Source organism: Primulina huaijiensis, chromosome 2 (genome assembly GCF_012295235.1).
Source record: "Primulina huaijiensis isolate GDHJ02 chromosome 2, ASM1229523v2, whole genome shotgun sequence".
NCBI classification, from domain to species: Eukaryota; Viridiplantae; Streptophyta; class Magnoliopsida; order Lamiales; family Gesneriaceae; genus Primulina; species Primulina huaijiensis.
Window position 1 is genome coordinate 2,941,138 of NC_133307.1, and position 18,358 is coordinate 2,959,495.

The 18,358-nt window shown below is 36.3% G+C and overlaps 2 protein-coding genes across 2 annotated transcripts; both read right to left on the bottom strand.

The window, feature by feature from the left end:
• On the bottom strand, positions 1 to 3,069 carry LOC140964175 (protein TIC 22-like, chloroplastic). Its single transcript, XM_073423734.1, has 7 exons — positions 2,569 to 3,069; positions 1,847 to 1,921; positions 1,475 to 1,531; positions 1,196 to 1,255; positions 1,047 to 1,127; positions 917 to 952; positions 1 to 291 (listed from the first exon to the last, which is right to left on the bottom strand). The coding sequence occupies exons 1-7, from the start codon at positions 2,971 to 2,973 to the stop codon at positions 199 to 201; spliced, it is 807 nt and encodes a 268-aa protein (XP_073279835.1). The 5' UTR covers positions 2,974 to 3,069; the 3' UTR covers positions 1 to 198.
• Positions 3,070 to 4,291: 1,222 nt separating this feature from the next.
• Positions 4,292 to 17,012, bottom strand: LOC140964180 (protein transport protein SEC23 E). The gene is made up of 12 exons (XM_073423748.1): positions 16,106 to 17,012; positions 15,758 to 15,931; positions 14,217 to 14,378; positions 13,863 to 14,005; positions 8,028 to 8,103; positions 7,715 to 7,884; positions 7,542 to 7,623; positions 6,608 to 6,685; positions 6,186 to 6,347; positions 5,813 to 6,076; positions 5,460 to 5,564; positions 4,292 to 4,944 (listed from the first exon to the last, which is right to left on the bottom strand). Exons 1-12 carry the CDS (start codon positions 16,862 to 16,864, stop codon positions 4,792 to 4,794), a joined length of 2,328 nt encoding a protein of 775 aa, XP_073279849.1. The 5' UTR covers positions 16,865 to 17,012; the 3' UTR covers positions 4,292 to 4,791.
• Between the last annotated feature and the right edge of the window lie 1,346 nt (positions 17,013 to 18,358).

Sequence of the window (18,358 nt, forward strand, 5' to 3'; positions counted from 1 at the left end):
GTATATATGCATTAGACTAAAACACATTGTAAAGAGGCACTGCTCATAAATCTGATGAAATATATAAAACATATTCTTCACCACACTTGGGTAGCAATAACAAACCCACCCTTCTAAACTCCAGTTATAACATGTTGGCAAGAATATAAGCTATAACATTAATCTGGGCATGAAACCTGAGCACACCACCACCTTTATTCAGCTTGATGAATGTTGTTGTGATGGATCTGTCGAAACGTCAAAACCAGGAGGAATAAAAACGACATCGTCCCACAATGCCGACGAGCTATCCTGCAATGCAAAGGGACGACTGAATAAGTTTCGGTAGTAGGCTACATATCGCTATTCAATCTAAAATAGCGTGTCGTGTAGAAAGGAAAAACAAATAGAGATTGAGTTCTAGATCTATCCTTCTTGCGAAAATGAATTGATTCACAACATATTATGGTGAGAGAGGAAAGAACCAAATTGTGTCATATATTGATTACATTTTCATATTCGAGCTCAAACTCTTTTAACTGACTCAAACAATGAAAAAATTAACCATTTTAGGCTGGAACATGGGAACTCAGCTCAAATAAGAGCTCGATGCGTATGGTTCAATCGTAATTATCAAGCTTTGTTAAATGCTTAAAATGCTATAATAAATAATATATATTTAAACATGTTCAAACTTAGCTAATATATTCAAAATTAGTAAATGGTTAAAATTCAAAAATTTTAAATACTAATCAACAAAAACTCAAGCAAGCTCGAAATGCTAGTGAACAAGCTCAATTTGTTGGCATCTCGAATGGGCGAGGTATTATTCTATTTACCCAAACAAAAGAGACAACAAGATTTCAAAGTTGATAGGGCACAACGAAATTGATAAGAATCCATCGACATAGATTTAAAGTTATAATGATTCCCTCACCTTCATCCCTTGTACTATCTCTTCAAGAACAGCAACCTAACAGAACATCCACTTGTCAAGTGCTATGAGAATGTATTGAAAAATAGATATGAAAACAATGTTTTGCAGTAACAGGAACCATCAACTTAACCTGAATATCGCCTGCCCTAAGGGCAGGGTTCAACTGTTTTTGATCACGTGAAGCTCGTAAAAGGGACTTCTCAAGATCCTCCTGTTTGAGTAATGATCAAAATGAAAAAGGTACATGTAAATAATTTGAAACTAGGAGTTTAAGCCAACCTTTCTGAAGAAAACAGGGCGATATCTCTTATTTTGGCTCCTCAAAATCAAGCTTTTGGACTGCAAGACAATATTTCCAAGGGGATCTTCTCAAAGCACTTGTAATGTTGTATTAAAGTAAATCTAAGTTCACACCACATCCAATTTTGAGGCATGGTACAGTTTTGATTGTGAACATTTTGGACATGCAAATTTGAACCATTCAGAATTCAATAGAACTGAACATTTCACATGGATTCAGAAGATATGCATAATCTGCGAACTGAGAGAGTAAGGAACCTGAAAGACCGGAATCCCGGGAAAGCTCTCATCCTGAAGACCAACCCTTTTTCTCTCCTGAAGAATAATATCACTAGTAAACCCGAACATCCCAAACACATACAAGATAAGAAGGAGAACTATTCTAATATAACACAACTTCCATTACAGTTCATCCTGTATAGAGAGAACCGAATGTCTTTCAAAAGAATACACAAAAGAGCTGTTTATTGATAAATATCAACAGATGCAGTGGAACAAACCCAGGATTGATTAGTCAGAGTAAACAAATCTGAGTACTTGCAGAGAAGCAGGACAAAATGATTTTAATTTTCTTTTGCACCATTCAGGCCATTGTAGTGTTCTTTCTCCATATACCACAATAACTCTCACCTTCAAGGCATTCTTTATCTGAGAAGCTTCGGGTATCAATCGCAATGCCACGCCTTCAACTTTAAGCTGAAAAATCTGAGTCAACCGGTTACCCGTTATCATTAGTAAAAACCATCCAAAGAAAACAAACTATAATATATTATCACACTAAAAATATTCTTGTAAAATCATAAATCAAAATCCATCCTATGGACACAGTACTGAGACTCAGTAAGAACTGTAACACAGCTTCGACCTACAGGAAAAATAAAGTTCGAATTTTTCCACAGCAGAAGTATGTGATTGTAAAAGAGAATAAAAAGATTCAAAATTATGATGGACCAAACCAAAACTAAGGTCTATAAGGTTTGAATTCTATGCAGCTATGCTTTAAGAAACTACATAGCACGAAAAAGTACTCAAACTTTCTACACATTATTCGTCCATCATCACATTAAACAAACCCATGAACATAATCTAGTAGGATTTGTCCCAAGGCCACTCACACAAAAACCAATATGAAAAAATTACACCAAACCAAGTGCAGGCCACATATTCGAGCAAATGCGTCAACGAGTCCAAAGGCCACACACACAAAAACCAAATTGAAAAAATTATATTCGAGCAAATGCGTTAACGAGTCCAAAGGCCACACACACAAAAACCAAAATGAAAAAAATTATATTCGAGCAAATGCGTCAACGAAAAAAGTAATTCAAAAACATTAAAGAGGCAGCAAATACCTTGCTAAGAGCAACAGCCACAACCTGCGAGTCAGAACTCATAGAAGAATCCATTTTCTTCATCTGATTTAGAAGGGTTTCAGCATCACCTTCACTAAAACAGAACAACCCAAGATTTTTCCCGGAACTTCCCGAAACCAAAACAAATTCTTGGGAACCATTGCTCAACGCATACACGGGTACTCCAGCTAGCCTCTCATCAATAGCCTCAGCAGACATAGACTTATTCTTAATGCTAGTGCTGATGTTCTGGTTTTCTGTCGAAATTTTGGCAAATAAAGAGGATTTAGAATGGAGGTTGGTTCGCAGATTGTTACAGAAATCGGAGACGTGGGTTTGTAGCGAAGTGAAGGCCTGGTGGAGGAATTGCTGCGCTGGAGATTGCTTGTGTTCGAAGGAATTCATGGTTTCGGGGTACGGTGGAGAGATTTTGTGGGGTTCAAGGATGATGCTCGAAAACTAAACGACCAAATACAGTATGGAAGAGTTATAGAAGCATAAGTCTTCCCTTTGTAATATACATTTTTCCTTTAGTAATTAGTAATATAATAATATAATCCATATATTTATAAAATAGATTAAAATAGATAAATCATTTATGATATTTTATTACATCTTTTTTTACAAAATACATTTTATTTACCTAAGAGTAGGTCGTTTGTGAGATAGTCTCACGAATTTTATCTGTGAGACGGATCAAACCTACCGATATTCACAATAAAAATAATACTTTTAGCATAGAAAGTAATATTTTTTAATGGATGACCCAAATAAGATATCCGTCTCACAAAATACGATCCGTGATACCATCTCACACAAGTTTTGTCTTTACTTAAAGCTAACTTCTAATTCGAATTATTCACAATTAAAATTATATTTTCATTATGCAATTTTATTGATGGAACTTTTCTTTTATTTTCTTTAAATTTTTTTATATCCTTTAATCCGATCATATTTTTATTTATAAGTATAAAATTTTAGATAAATATATCACTCTTAAAGAAAATGTATAAAAAAATCGTGTTTAGATAATTATTAGTTTACGATGACTAGTAATTAATTCTTTCATTAATCCTTTAGAGTAAGGCATGAGACAATAGAGATAGTACACAACAGTCGATAACCAATAATTACGAAGTGCTTGCTCTCTTAGTGCTTGAATGGGATAGAGCAAGACCTTCATCTCCTCCTATCTAACTAAAGATAAAACCACACCAAGGAAAGATCTTCGAGGGAGCATCCAAGTCCGTATGCCATTGATCTGATTTGATAATGGCTTGAGTAGTAGTCTTCAAGGACAATGGAAGTTATCGAATGTGTGAGTCGTTTACTTCTTATTAGTCCATTTTAAAGAGTAAGTCTCTTGTGAGACGGTTTCACGAATCTTTATCTGTGAGACGAGTCAACACTACCGATATTCACAATAAAAAATAATACTCTTAGTATAAAAAATAATAATTTTTCATGGATGACCAAATAAGAGATCTGTCTGACAAAATACGACCCATGAGACCGTCTCACACAAGTTTTTGTCCATTTTAAATAGAAATATGTGACAAGGTAATATCATTAAAAAATTATGTACTATCTCGTTCAATTTTAAATCATATCCATGATAATACCCACATTTTCTCAAATGGAAGTGCCAAGGAGATCCTAATCCACTAAAGAATGAGCAAAAGCAACCACCATTCATTTTTTTCCCTTTGCAGCAAAAACCTCGTAAGCCAAAAACCAGTAAATTAATTTGAATAAAATAGTCGATAGGTTGTTTACACGGAATGAACAAATATGAAGTCCAAATTCTTGTAATGTAGAATGGCCTCTAGTTTCAATTTCAATCACATCCATAAAAAAATTCAAATTCAATACAAAAAAGTGACTAGTGTTCAGGAAAGAATTACAACAGAACATGTAAAGAAAAATCGATCCATCCATATATATATCCCTAACCCTTCTGTCATATTAAAAAAAGGAAGAAAAAAAAACCTTCTCTTAACTTAAAACTCAGACTCTTTCATTCCCATACTACAACTTCATCAAGCCCCTTGAGCTTCCAAGACCTCTCAAACCCCACAAGAACAGAGTCTAATTACCACTGACATTGACTGCAAAAATTGACAATGCTTTTACCCAAGGAGCACGAGGGTGGGAGAGAAATCTAAACCCACTTTTGAATTTCCATTTAACACGGGGTAATCAATTCACAGGCATTCCACGCTCTTAAGAAGGTTGGATAGCCAGCTTCTGAAGATGATCAAGGAACACGTCAAGGCTAACATCATCCGTGAAGATTATGTCAGAGCCGGGCGCCATCATCTCATTTGAATTACTATAGGTGGCAGATGGATTCAACTTAGCCAACAGGAATCTTGCCTGCCAAAATGGCACTCCAATTATTAGAAACACATGAAAGTATCAGATTCAAGATAGCTGATTTTTTATGAACAATTGTTCTGGCAACATCAAATTTTTCCACAAAACAACAGAAAGCATGCTACCTATAAGAAACAATAACTAGAGACATGCCTAGAAAGGCATAACCAATTTTTATCATTTAATTCAACTGGTTGATTCTATTTTCTCAATCACTTCAAGATAGAAGATTTTTACTTGTTAGCGTATTTGGGAGGGGTTTCTAGTAAAAAATCTCGAATATGAGAGAACGGTAACAAAATCACTCTCCTGAGAGTAGAGTAAGGGCTAGCAGCACGTTCCCAGCTAAAATCCTAAAATGGTTAAGTTTGCTAGAAGCTAGGATTCACAAACGCGTATTCGAGGACAACCAATTTGTGGGTCAGGAGGAATAATTTAACTATAACAGGTAAAGAATTGATACACAGACACGATCAAACTACACATTTTAAGCATAATTGAAGGAGAAAGGTTACCTGTGAACCATGCTGATCACAAATTACAAGCCTCGGTGCAGGAAATCGATCGCGAATTATCAATTGAGCATCATCATGTGGAGCTTGTAATAAGTGAGCAAAAGCCTATGACAAGGGAAAGAAGGCATATCTCATGAAAATTTTCGAGAAAAATTTCGAGTGTGTAAAAGAAACCAAAAAGATTCAGTAGAAGAAAATATGTCGTTACTGCAGAAGGAGACCCAAAAAGATAATCTCAGTTTCACAATAAATCGAAATAGTAAAGCTAACACCCACGAGTAAAAAAACCAGCACTCCCGATGAAGACAAAATCGTCACCATCAGCATTACCAACAAAAAGAAAAAACACACACCTGGTGCTCTGGCTGATTCTGGTATCCCATGTTTCTCCATTGAGCTATAGTCATTCCATGAAAAATAACTATACTAAAATATGCATCCAGCAAGAGAATACGATCAGCTCCAATTGATACTACATCCAGCAAAACTGGTGCGGGAAGCGAATTAAAGGAATAAGATATCAATGATGGTTGAATCATCACTGCAGCATTGCTCACAGTTTCTCGATTTAACAAAAGGCGGAAATAAGCTGTCTCATCCGGACTGTTATTGAACACCTAATTGAAAAGCAAGAAATAAATTTTTAAATAAATATGAAAAGAACACTTTTAACGTAAATAATGAAAAGAACAGCATAGGAAAATAGCCAACACAAAAGCAATTTACTTGTACAAATTGTGATCTTCGCAGATTAAACATAAACTGAGGAAACAGAGAAAACCCGGGATTCAAGGTGAACGAGGATGGATCATCTTTGCGATAATCACCAAATTTGGAACACAAGCGAATTAGATTCCGATCTATCCACCTTGTGGCATCAAATCCTTCCTGAAAATCATGGACAAGATACGCTGAGAAAAGTAAAATGGCAAATTATCTTTAAAAGTACAAATTTTTTGGCATGAGCTACCCCCAATATTAATTTGATCTCAGGATCATATAGATAAATTTATATAAAGCTCCATTGTTACATAGATCACAGTTAAGTGATGCAGTATTCTACAAAACTGTAGTGACACACCAGAGGCTAGGGATTTGTGTTTGTCAAATTGATCTGATTTATCTACAGAATACAATAATGTCAGTACCTCTGTTTCCATTTTATAAGAAGCTAATCTAGCAGTAACTACAGCAGCAACTTCTTGATCAAACCCTTGCACTAAGTCCTGCAGGCACAAAAAATTTAGAATCAACCTTTCAGAAATGCAACTTCATAAATTTTGCACGAGCAAGCAAACCAAGATTATTTATTATACAAGAAAAAATAACAAAAGCAGGGTAGGAAAAATAATGTGATATGATATCACAAGCCTGTTTTGTACAGGAAGATGGATCCATGGCAAATTGGGGTTTCTCATTATATTTTGAACCTAATGACGCAATTAGATGGGGCTACAGGTTTGATTTGAGTTGAACACAGAGACCCAAAATAAAGACATTATAGCAATTTAAAGGCCTGGATTTAGACAGCCATACATGTTTGAGCAATTATCAACTCTACTTTTTCCATTTTTCCTATTAAGTCCATGATTCAAGCTAAGAGAGACGGCCTTCAGTGCATGACATGAAGTCTGGCTGAAATTTTGTGTTCATACTTCTGCTATTATAGGACTAACAATGAAGTTACGCACACCAGCCACTGACCATAAATCAGTAAATTGTTTATATCTCACAGGAAAAAACACAGGTTTCTTTCACTTTCTTTCTAACTTGCATTTCCAATGAAAAATACAGAATAATAAAACACAGAAACAGCATCCAATGGAATATAGTACACACTTTTTTTGTACGTGTTTGTTGGCCTTTTTTGATGGGGAAAATCGCCATGATTTGAAGAAGATAATTCCTAATAATTTCCATCAATTGTTTTAATAATGATAAAAAAGAGGGGAAAAAACAAGACACTGTCATGAAACATCCTATACTCAAGAAGCACGCTATATTTATTGGAGAAGATCTTTCTGAAAGTTGTGCAAGAAAAAAATTAACAGCACATCAGATAGAAACAAATAGTTATCTCACCTCGTTCCCCACTGTACTATCTACCCATCGTCTAGTAACAGTAGTGACTCTTAGCCTCATCTGGCCATCAGGGCTCTGATAACTGCAACCAGAAGAGAGAGTTGACATAGGGTAGTGCAGTGGGTACCTATTGTTTCAGAGAAGGGAAGTGATACTTGATATTCTTCACATACCTTGTAAGGAACTGGATGAATAATTGAGGATTTGTTCCTGCAGGATCAGACTTTTCGCTAGAAGAAACATCAAAGAAAACAGTTAAGCAAGTATTTCTGTCGAGTCCACACAATTTCCAAGCTGTAGTGTTCCCCTCGCCGATAACTGTGTTGGCAACTGAAGGTCCTTTCTGCAACAGTTCCTCATCAGAATCAGAATTATGCCAGATAATTGCCATTTCTCAAATCCTCAATAGGCTCCGAATAGAATGACTTTCTAGTGATAAATGACAGCATGTTAAAAAAAAAATTAAGGAACTTGGAAAGAACAAACCTTCTCTACTGATGAGCATGGCCCAATGATCCCTTGGAGTTTTATATCCTTTGAACAGTTGATCTCAAGTGTACCACTAAAAAAACCAAGCAAATATCAATAAGCTTTATTTTCATGACATGATCTCTTTGTCAAGATACGCAAATTAATTAGATGAATGGCAAACAAAAAAAAAAAGACATTCATCCTCGTCACATAATTTGATGTTTCCTTTTGTTACATGCAAAAGAAATCACCACAGTGGAAACACTATCGTATAATATCCAAATTATACACATCAAGAACAAGCAAAAATCAAAGAAAGAGAACTCCTTTAAAAAAAATGTCAACAAAATTCAAAAAAGCAGCAAAAAAACTCATTTGACATAGCAGCAAAAATTTCAGATTTTTATGGTAAGAAATAAAAATAACAGAGATATTGAAAATTTTAATCATAGCCTGAGATAAACAGTGTGTATGGCGACTACAATTTCAAAAGTTGTCCATGCATTAGTTGACATACATTAATACAGTCATCATCATCATCATAACACATGCTAATTGTAGGGTCGGCTACATTGATATTAGTTCTCCACACTAAGCAATTTTTCCACATGTCATCTCTCAAACCAAGATCTAAGATATCATCCTTAATCACATTTATCCCAGTTTTTAATGCTTTACCCCTCCTTCTACTCCTTCCATTAACCTGTCAATCTAAGATACGTTGGATTGAGGTCGTGTTTGGTTTCCTCTTCACATGACCAAACCATATTAGACGTTTCTCCCTAATCTTATCCTCTATGAAGGCTACTATCCTTAAGTGTTTTGCCACATATCCATCTTAACATATGCATATCAGTTACCGCCGTCTTATTCATATGTAGTATTGTAGTGGTCTAACATTCCGAGCCATAAAGCAGAGCTAGTTGAACAATAATCTTATAACATTTTCCTTTCAATCTCGCAGACATTCTTCTATCACATAAGACTCCTAATGTTATCCTCTATTTCATCCACCCTGTTTTAATCCTATGGTCTATACCCAGTCTTTTGGATAATAGATCCTAAATACTGAAAAGCTTTACACTCTGAGCTTTCTCAACCTTCAATAATACAATGTTCTAAAATTTTATAAATATTCTAAATTTCGGCCTATACGGACCGCACCAAAAAAGTGCTAGTCGGCCAACCGATGCGGTAAGGACGCCTAGGCGCCAGAAAATTTGCCTTTTTTAAAAAGGTTTTTTGGGCTTTTAATTGCAATTAAAAAAATGAAAAGTAATTTTTTTATAGGCCCTAAACAAAGTCTAACAAGAAATGAGATTTGTTGGCTTGACCTAACACACCAAATTTCATCTTATTATGTTGATAGTGTGGAATCCGCCTAACCTGGTTTGGCATCTGACTAGCACCTAGCGAATTGTAGAACCTTGAATTAATATGACACTGTTACAGAATAAAAACCATGAACAAACAAGAAATCTATGAATAATTTCTAGAGACCTATAGATGTGCACACAAGATATTGCTACACGCGATCACAAAAAAATAGGTCTCTGTTAAATCTTAAGCAAACTTATGAGCCTTGCTTTATCTACTACTACTGTGAATCAGACTTTCCAAAATTAACATCAAACAACCACCCCTAATAAGACTCAACATAGAATAATTCAGAGGGTGTTTCAGTGACTTGATGAAAGTTTTTTCATGGAATATTAGGGGTGGAGGCTCAGTTAGACGTAGGGGATTGATACATGCAGTCATAGCCAAGGAAAGTCCAGACTTAGTTGTGTTGCAGGATATAAAAAGAGAGATGTTGGATAGGAGTTTTATTGCAAGTGTTTGGAAATCAAGGTTTGTGCAGTGGGTTAGTTTACTTGCAGTTGGTCGATCAGGTGGAATCTTGGTTATGTGGAATCCAAGAATGAATTCGGTTAAGGATAACTTGATTGGAGAATATTCAGTTTCGGTTCAGAGCATGCTTTGTTGTGATATCATTAAGCGAAAAAATTTTAATGTTGTGAGATCATTAAGCGAAAAAATTAATAGCCGATCCCATACTTCGAGCATGCTTTGTTGTGATACATTGATACAAGAATTGGAGTTGTGCCATCCACCTTTATTGAATGGAAAATTTACTTGATCGAATTTGAGGAGCTCACTCGTATGCTGCATATTAGACAGATTTTGTTCACGACGGGATGGACTGAAATTTATCCACTTTACCGACAAATAATCATACCAAGAATCATCTCAGATCATTTTACAGTGGTTTTGGATTTGGAAAAAAATGCAAGTGGGGACCAACGCCTTTTAGATTCGAGAATGCGTGGTTGAGGCACCAAAACTTTAAAACATAGGTACTGTTGTGGTGGAACAATGCGCAACTTCAAGGATGGGAGGGATATAAGTTTATGAAGAAACTCAAGGCAATGAAGGGTGACATTTGAAGATGGAATGAAGAGGTTTTCGGGATGGTGGATATGAAATTGGTAGATTTGAGAGGGAAGATAAGAAGGCTGGATGATTTAGAAAGTGAGGGTCGAGGATCTGAAGTAGTATATAACGAAAGAAGAGAAGCAAAATAGTTGTTAGAAGAGTTGGTGTGTCAATATAATCAAATTAATCGCCAAAAAAGCAACGTCAAATGGATTAAAGAAGGGGATCACAAAACAAATTTTTTCCACTCGTTAAATCATCGGAGAAGGCCACCTAACAGACTGGAAAGAGATGATGGATCGGTTACTAGTGATGAGGATGAAATTGTTTCCATTATTGTGAAGTTCTTTAAGGGGTTGTACAGTAAGTCAGATTCTAGAGGTTGGGGTATTGAAGGAGTGGAGTGGTGTCGTATTGGTGGAGATTTGAGTCGTGATTTAGAAAAACCGTTCTCGGAAGAGGAGGTTAAGAATGCAGTTTTTGAGTGTGATGGATGTAAGAGCCCGGGGGTGGACGGTTATACTTTGGCGTTTTTTCAAGAGTGTTGGGAAAGAGTCAAACGAGGTTTAATGAAGGTTCTCGATGAGGTTTTTGAAAGTGGAATCATAAATGGTGTAACCAATGAAATGTACATTTGTTTGATCCGGAAGAAAAATGAATCTATCAAAGTGAAGGATTTCAGATCAATTAGCCTTACAACAAGTTTGTATAAGATAATAGCAAAAGTTTTAACAACAAGGGTTAAGAATGTCATAGCAGAAACAATATCCGAATCTCAGAATGCGTTTGTTGAAGGAAGAAAAATACTTGATTGTGGCTTTATTGCGAATGAACGGGTATTGAAGGTGGATTTCGAAAAGCCATATGACAATGTGGACTCGGATTGCTTGGATTTTGTTTTGAGGAAAAAAGAGTTTGGAGAGAGATGGAGAAGATGGATAAAAGGATGTGTGTCAAATGTATCATTTCTGTTATGATTAACGGAAGGCCAAGGGGTAAATTTAATGCTTACAAAGGGCTTAGACAAGGTGATCCGTTGTCTCCTTTTTTGTTCAACTTGGTAGTGGATGTGTTGGGGAGATTGATTGATAAAGCCAAGGACGAGAATTTAATAAGAGGGATCGAGGTTGGAAGAGACCAGATAGAGATATCACATATTCAGTTTGCACATGATACACTTTTCTTTGTGAGGGATGAGGATCATTTTAGGTTTTTGGTGCAAGTTGTGAGATCATTTTGCGACATGTCTGAATTAAAAATCAATTGGGAAAAGAGTGCTTTGTTGGGTATTCACGTTGAAGAAGAAGTTGAACTGTTTGCACAACAAATTGGAAGTAGTATGGAGAAGTGGCCGACTAAGTATTTGGGTGTGCCTTCAGGTGGAAATCCATTACGAGCATCGTTCTGGGAACCTATTCTGTCTAAGATGTCGAAAAAATTGGCAAATTGGAAAAAAGCTTTTTTGTCAAGAGGGGGAAGATTAACTTTGATAACATCTGTTTTAAATGCACTTCTGATATACTATATGTCTCTTTTCAAGGTACCTAAAGGTATAGCGGAAGTGATGGAGAAAATTTCAGGGAACTTTTTATGGGATGGAGCGGATGATGAAGTTCATAACCACTTGGTTGCGTGGGAACAAGTGTGCAAACCCAAAGAAAAAAAGGTATTGGGTATTGGGAAAATTATGTTGAGGAACAAGGCTATGTTGGGTAAATGGTTGTGGAGATTTTACGTGGAAGAGGGGACGTTGTGGAAGAAGGTAATAGTGAGTAAATATGGGTTAACTGAGAATGGGTGGGATGCGGGTTTAGTAAGAAGCGTGACATTTAGATGCCCATGGAAGTTTATTTCCCAAATATACCCAACTTTTCAACAACTAGTTTCGATTAAGGTTAGAGGAGGTAACAAGCCTAGATTTTGGGAAGAGAGGTGGTGGGGGGATTACTCCTTCAAAGAATTTTTTCCTGCCTTATTTCGGCTTTCTGCGGTTCACAATTTGCCTATATCACACTTTGTTCATTTTGACAATTCGTCATCTACCCAATCATGGGATTTGCATTTTAGAAGGGTCGTGAGAGATGAAGAGCTGTTACAGTTGACAGAGTTATTAGGTTTCTTAGATAGAACTAGGTTGTTTGAAGGGGTAGATGACTATCGAGTATGGAGTGGGGATCCTTCTGGTCTTTTCTCGGTATAATCTTTCTTTGAGTCGTTTTTTCCACATACTCGCTTCCCAGTTTTTCCTTTTTTCCATGTTATATGGAAGGTTCCGGTTCCAACAAAGATTCAGATATTTTTGTGGATAATGATTTTGGGTAAGCTACCGACCTCGAAGATGATGCAAAAAAAGTGGCCCTCAATTGCTATGAGTCCCAATTGGTGTGTGTTGTGTAGGAATGAAGCGGAAACGCAGGATCATATGCTAATGCATTGTGCATTCACGAATGGCTTGTGGACTAAAGCTTTGAAATAACCGGAATTGGTTTGGGTGGTGCCTAAGTCAACGACTGATGTATTCGCTATGGATCTAGGACAATTAATAGGTACAAGGGGAAGAATTTTTTGGCAAGTGGTGGTGCAAGGCATATGCTGAACAGTATGGCTAGAAAGAAATCGTAGAATTTTTGAAGATAAGGAGGACAATAGAAATCAGTGTTGGTATAAAATCAAAACAAAAGTTGCTTTGTGGATCGGCATTCATGATAAATTCAAGAACGTGACGATCTTAGATATTTTGAGAGATTGGGCTTATGTGTATCATTGATACTGCTTTGATATTATGTAACTCCTGTTGCTAGTGGACAACTAGTACAATGTTGTTACAACTCTTATCATATCATTAATAAAATATTGTTTCTTATAAAAAAAAGATTTAGTTACAAGATAATGATGAAAGGCTCTCGCATTAATACATGCACTTCCTTCTATTCGATTGACGTTGACCAACAAACTGCCTTCATTAACAAGTATAGGTGTAATGAAGACGTCTGCCTTTAAATTTTGGGAATTAAGTGGTCTTAGATTGGCACAGACCAGCATCACAAATTTTTGTAATTTTTTTATAATTAACGCTACCCACTATTTTTTATTTCTTTTGAGATTTCTACTTTTCTTCCAGATCATGCTACTAACTAGATACAGTGTTTCTTAAACAACATCATGTTGCAAATAGGCATAGGATTTAAAACCTAAAATTTTGTACACCTGCACCTGTTCTTATTCAGGTTGTCCATACACCAAGAACAGGTTTATCAGATAAAATGAAAAATTTTAAAACTTCAAATTTTCTACACCAGCTCCTGATCTTATTCAGGCTGTCCATACACCAAGTAGGCTTACTCAAAAAGGACAAAACCAGGAAAAAAACATGCAAGGAAAAAGAGTATTTCATCTCTAATATTTTAAACTCACTTGAATGAGAGCCCAAGACTCTGTTCCCCATCTTCAAAAATGCGTTTGAATGAATCCTTGAAAACAGAGTGGCCAAAACTTTCAGCTAGCACAACGAGTCCACCAGTATTTTCAATGGCAACCTTCATCTCAGCAATTCCAACCTGAAAAACATATCTTGTAAATTGATCAGTATAAAGGGCTGTGATTGAAAATTAAGCATATCTTAAATCACTTGTCACATGACCCAAAACTCCTAAATGGGTCCAGAAACAGTATACAGGTGATCTGCTTTCCTTCTCCTATACTCTAATTGAGCATAAACATTGATAAAATCAACAGTCAACCAAACTATTTGAGCTGACAATAACACACCTGATCAAGGGCAGAGGCAAATACATCCAAAACATGTCCCTGAATGACCAGCTGTTTTCCAAGTTGCTCGTAGAATTGAACCGATTTTTTAAAAAAAGGTGCTGAGTCCTTGTCAAGATCCTTGTGAGAACGAACTGGATCAGACAAATCTTTTGATCCGATCTGCAAGGAAAAATACCAGCCATTTTCACTAGCTCAATGACTCAAAAATAAGAAAATTAGCATGTTGACTTTAATAGAACATTTTTTACAACAGTGAAAAACAGATATGACTATGGACAGATTGTTAAAACAGAAATTAGGAAATAAAGAAGTTCTAGGTCATGAGACTGTACCGAAATAACAACCAGGCCTAACAAAAAACAAAGAATCTAGAAAAAAAAAGAAGCTAAAATATGTCCCCTCTTTTGCTCGGGATAAAAATCGCCATTTCATTGGCAAAAACAAAACACAATTTATATAAAAAAAAGGGAAAAAAAAAACTCCAAATAGAGTGTTCCAGGAGCATGAAAAAGACTTCACTACAAACATTTTTATATAGTAAATTCTCAATGACAGAAAAGTACTGTTTTGTTAAATTAGGACATATAACCACTCTTCAATCCCCAAACAGCGATATGGGTGTTGGTACAGAAGAATTGAATCGGTGAATCCAACTCTTTATAAAACTTAAATTCAAGAGATTTTCATCAAATGTTTTGATGTGGAAAGTTTTGAAACAACAGAATACGTAACACTAAAATATCCTACATGACCTTAAAAAACAAGCCAAAGAATTATGGCGAAAAGAGTAATTTTTAGAATGCTGCCAAGCTCACACGGCTCAATTGTTCCCCAATAAATGTGTTGACTTATGGTTATAATACCATACACCTTATGCTTCAACCACTCACACGTTTGAATCAAGACGTTCCACAGTTTCAAATGAAAACTTAAGTTGAAAAGCCAAATTTTTTTAAATCCCACCACTTAGGAGATACAAGGTGCAACTAGTACATGCAAAATAAGTAGCGAGTGCAAGATCAATCAATATCAAGCACTTAAGAATTGTGATTGATGATAGTAATGGCCAATATTTCAAGGAATGTACATGTTACGAGTTCTTCGGCAACAATTGAACATCTTTTTCAGGGTAAACTACTGAGAAGTAAATTACAGAACTGATCAGAAATAAGTCGGGGTTTAGAATCATTTGTCAGAAAGAATTCCTCGAACACTGAGAACATAGTTTATTAAAAGTGACATTCCTACTTCATCCTCTCATGAAAAGCTGAGTCTCAAAAAACTCAAAATATTCATCCAATAAAATAGCAAAACAAAAAATATCATATGCAATGTATCCAGCATTCAGCCAAAATTACTCCATGGAATCTCAGTCTAAATTCATATCACAGTCACGGTCGACTAATATCACAAACTTATTCAGATACAAGAAACAAAAATAGCAATACATAATTGAAAAGGTAAATAATGTTATAACAAAACAAACTACAACCTCCAATCTAAACAACATAGAGTAACGAGAAAGTCTAAGGCTTTACCGCTCCTGGGCCTTCAGTACATGGACCTCCTACTAATGCAATAATTCGTGCACCGGTACCTGTAGTGCATGCCCCCAGTAATCCAGCGGCAACACTCAATGCAGCTCCTGTACACCTCAACGCCCTGTTTCCTGGTGCCACAGGCCACTGGTCTGCTCCCAGCTCATCCAGCAACTACACCACAAAACAATCAAATAATATAGGGATCACAATCGATAGCCCAAAATTCAACTGCCCTCAAAACTTCTTATTGCAAAGTAAAATCTTTTATTTCTCACAGTTTCAGATCCAATAGAGTCACATACAAATAGAACCACATTTTTCCACAATTATGAAGTAGTTAATCACCGAATCAAATGAATATTCACACTCAGAAGCAGGCAATAAAAATCTATTAATGCCAGCATTGGGAGTCGCTCCCGCCGTAGGACTCGGACCACCACCACCCATTGGTCTGATAGGTCTTCCACCAGGAGCCCCAAGTCCCAACTGCTCCAAGACCTGATCTTTTGTCAACTCCTTGGATCCTCTAAATACATAAACCTTCGACATCTCCGAAAACCCCAATTCATGCACCTGCACCTGCGTACCATACGACACAAACCCAACCAACGCGTTATCCGGAAGAATCCCGATCGCTCGTTTCAAGGCAGATTTCGCAAACTCCAGCTCCTCCTCCAGCATGCACGTATCCAAAACAAACAAATAAATAGGGGAAGGGTTGAAATTCGGTAAATTCTGGTAGTTAGGGATTAAGTACTCGATGGATGGGAAATTAGGGTACAATTCGGCAGGCATGTTCGTCTGCGATATCGACGAATAGTGCGGCGGGAAATGGTTTCTTTGGAAGCAAAAGGGGCAGATCCAAATCAGGGCGCTGAAATCAACGCGGCAAAACGGGTTCAACACGGCGGTGCAAGTTTTGCATCGGAGAGGAAGATAAGGGACCGCCTGTAGATCGACATGAGGACGGATTGGCTGGATCGTTGCAGCGATCGGAACCACGCATTTTGAAGCTTCGACTTTGGATCGCGGCCAGTTGAGCCATGTCATACGGACTCCTTCAATGCCTTCGGGATCGCTTTGAGCATATTCCGGCGCCGCCATCAGTGAGAAGAGCTAGGGAATTGGGATTCGAAATCGGGCGGTATTTTGACGATTTTTGAGGGAAAATTTTTGCAATTGGGCGATCCCCGATAGTGGGAAAGGGGATCACAAGATCGAAGGCTGGGAGGGCAACCAAGAAGATTTATTGTGTTATACATATATTTGGCATATATTTATATTTATTGTATATTGTATATTATATTGTTTGAATTCAATTTGATTTAGACGAAAATTTGATGGTTCGAATTAGCTCTATTCGAGTTCAAGCTCGATTCGAAGTTCAAAAATTTTAAAACTCAAATTCGGCTCGAAAGAATTGAACATGTTCGCAAACTATTTGAATTATTGCTCAAAAATAAATAATCGAAAGACTTGAAATTTATTTATTTAATATATAATTATATTATATTAATAAAATACTAAAACTCGTGAATGGCTCACAAACTATCGAACAAAATAATTTGATCTCGAATTCGGCTCGAAAAAAGTCCGAACATGTTCGAATTCGACTCAAATTCGATAAGTTCGAATACCAATCAAATATTTTTTCAGTCCGTTCAAAAAGCTCGTGAACCGACTCGATTTGTTTACACCCATATGTTATCTCATTGTATTAAATGTTATGATTTTTTTTTTATCAAATTAGTCATTTTGTTATTTTATTAATACTAAAGGTACAACCAATATATCGTTACAGCGATATTTACAATCATTATATTGCGAAATTTTATTATTATCTAGCGAGATTTTGTATTCAATATATAGTGAGATTTTGACAAATTGAATTTTTATATTGAATTTTTTGTGTTATACAAATTGATGTTCTATGAATGTGTTAGCATCGGTTTGAGACTTTCTTTAAAGTGCTTTAAGGTCGAATTAACAACCAATGAATTTATTCTTGATCTAAACTTGCCGGTCGAGTTACTTTATATAAAAATACGGGAATAACTCAAACAGATATAATGAATATTTTGTTCAAACTTATAACAAAGCATGAAAAACTGATTAGAAGTTTTTTGGAAGTTCGAGAACCAAATCTCGCAATGTCTTCCATTCCTCTGATTCCTAAATTTTCGGCTAGACGACTTTGATTTATACAAGTATGTTGTACAACCTCACTCTATTTGAAGTCATACTCTCCGTCAGAATTCCTTAGCATACTCAGTCAGTCAGGACAGCAAGCCCTAACTAACCAACTACTAATCAATCAGACGATAAGTCTGGTGATATGCTCTAACTTCAACAATTGTTATTCTTCTTATTTGAACAGATGTGGAGGTTGAGTCTAGGCGCAACAACATTGTTACAAGACGAGCATATTGAATGATCAGATATAGACATTGGAGTCGTGCTTTGATACTCGAAGCTGTTACTTGGTTGAGCAGATAGGGCTGTGAGGCGTGAGCATATATGTGAATGTTTTTACCCTTGAGAGGCTTATGTCATTTGTCCAGCCACATTAAATACTTGTGTCCTTATCGTTCAACGGTT

What these genes read in the sequence shown, in the direction of transcription:
- LOC140964175 (XM_073423734.1), bottom strand. Translation starts at nt 2,973, where the DNA reads ATGAATTCCTTCGAACACAAGCAATCTCCAGCGCAGCAATTCCTCCAC. An exon ending in TGGCTGTTGCTCTTAGCAAG is followed by an intron (nt 1,922 to 2,568) that starts GTATTTGCTGCC and finishes CGGTTGACTCAG; the next exon opens with ATTTTTCAGCTTAAAGTTGA. An exon ending in AGATAAAGAATGCCTTGAAG is followed by an intron (nt 1,532 to 1,846) that starts GTGAGAGTTATT and finishes ATTATTCTTCAG; the next exon opens with GAGAGAAAAAGGGTTGGTCT.
- LOC140964180 (XM_073423748.1), bottom strand. Translation starts at nt 16,864, where the DNA reads ATGGCGGCGCCGGAATATGCTCAAAGCGATCCCGAAGGCATTGAAGGA. An exon ending in CATGCTCATCAGTAGAGAAG is followed by an intron (nt 7,885 to 8,027) that starts GTTTGTTCTTTC and finishes GAACTGTTGCAG; the next exon opens with AAAGGACCTTCAGTTGCCAA. An exon ending in TTCATCCAGTTCCTTACAAG is followed by an intron (nt 7,624 to 7,714) that starts GTATGTGAAGAA and finishes TTCTGGTTGCAG; the next exon opens with TTATCAGAGCCCTGATGGCC.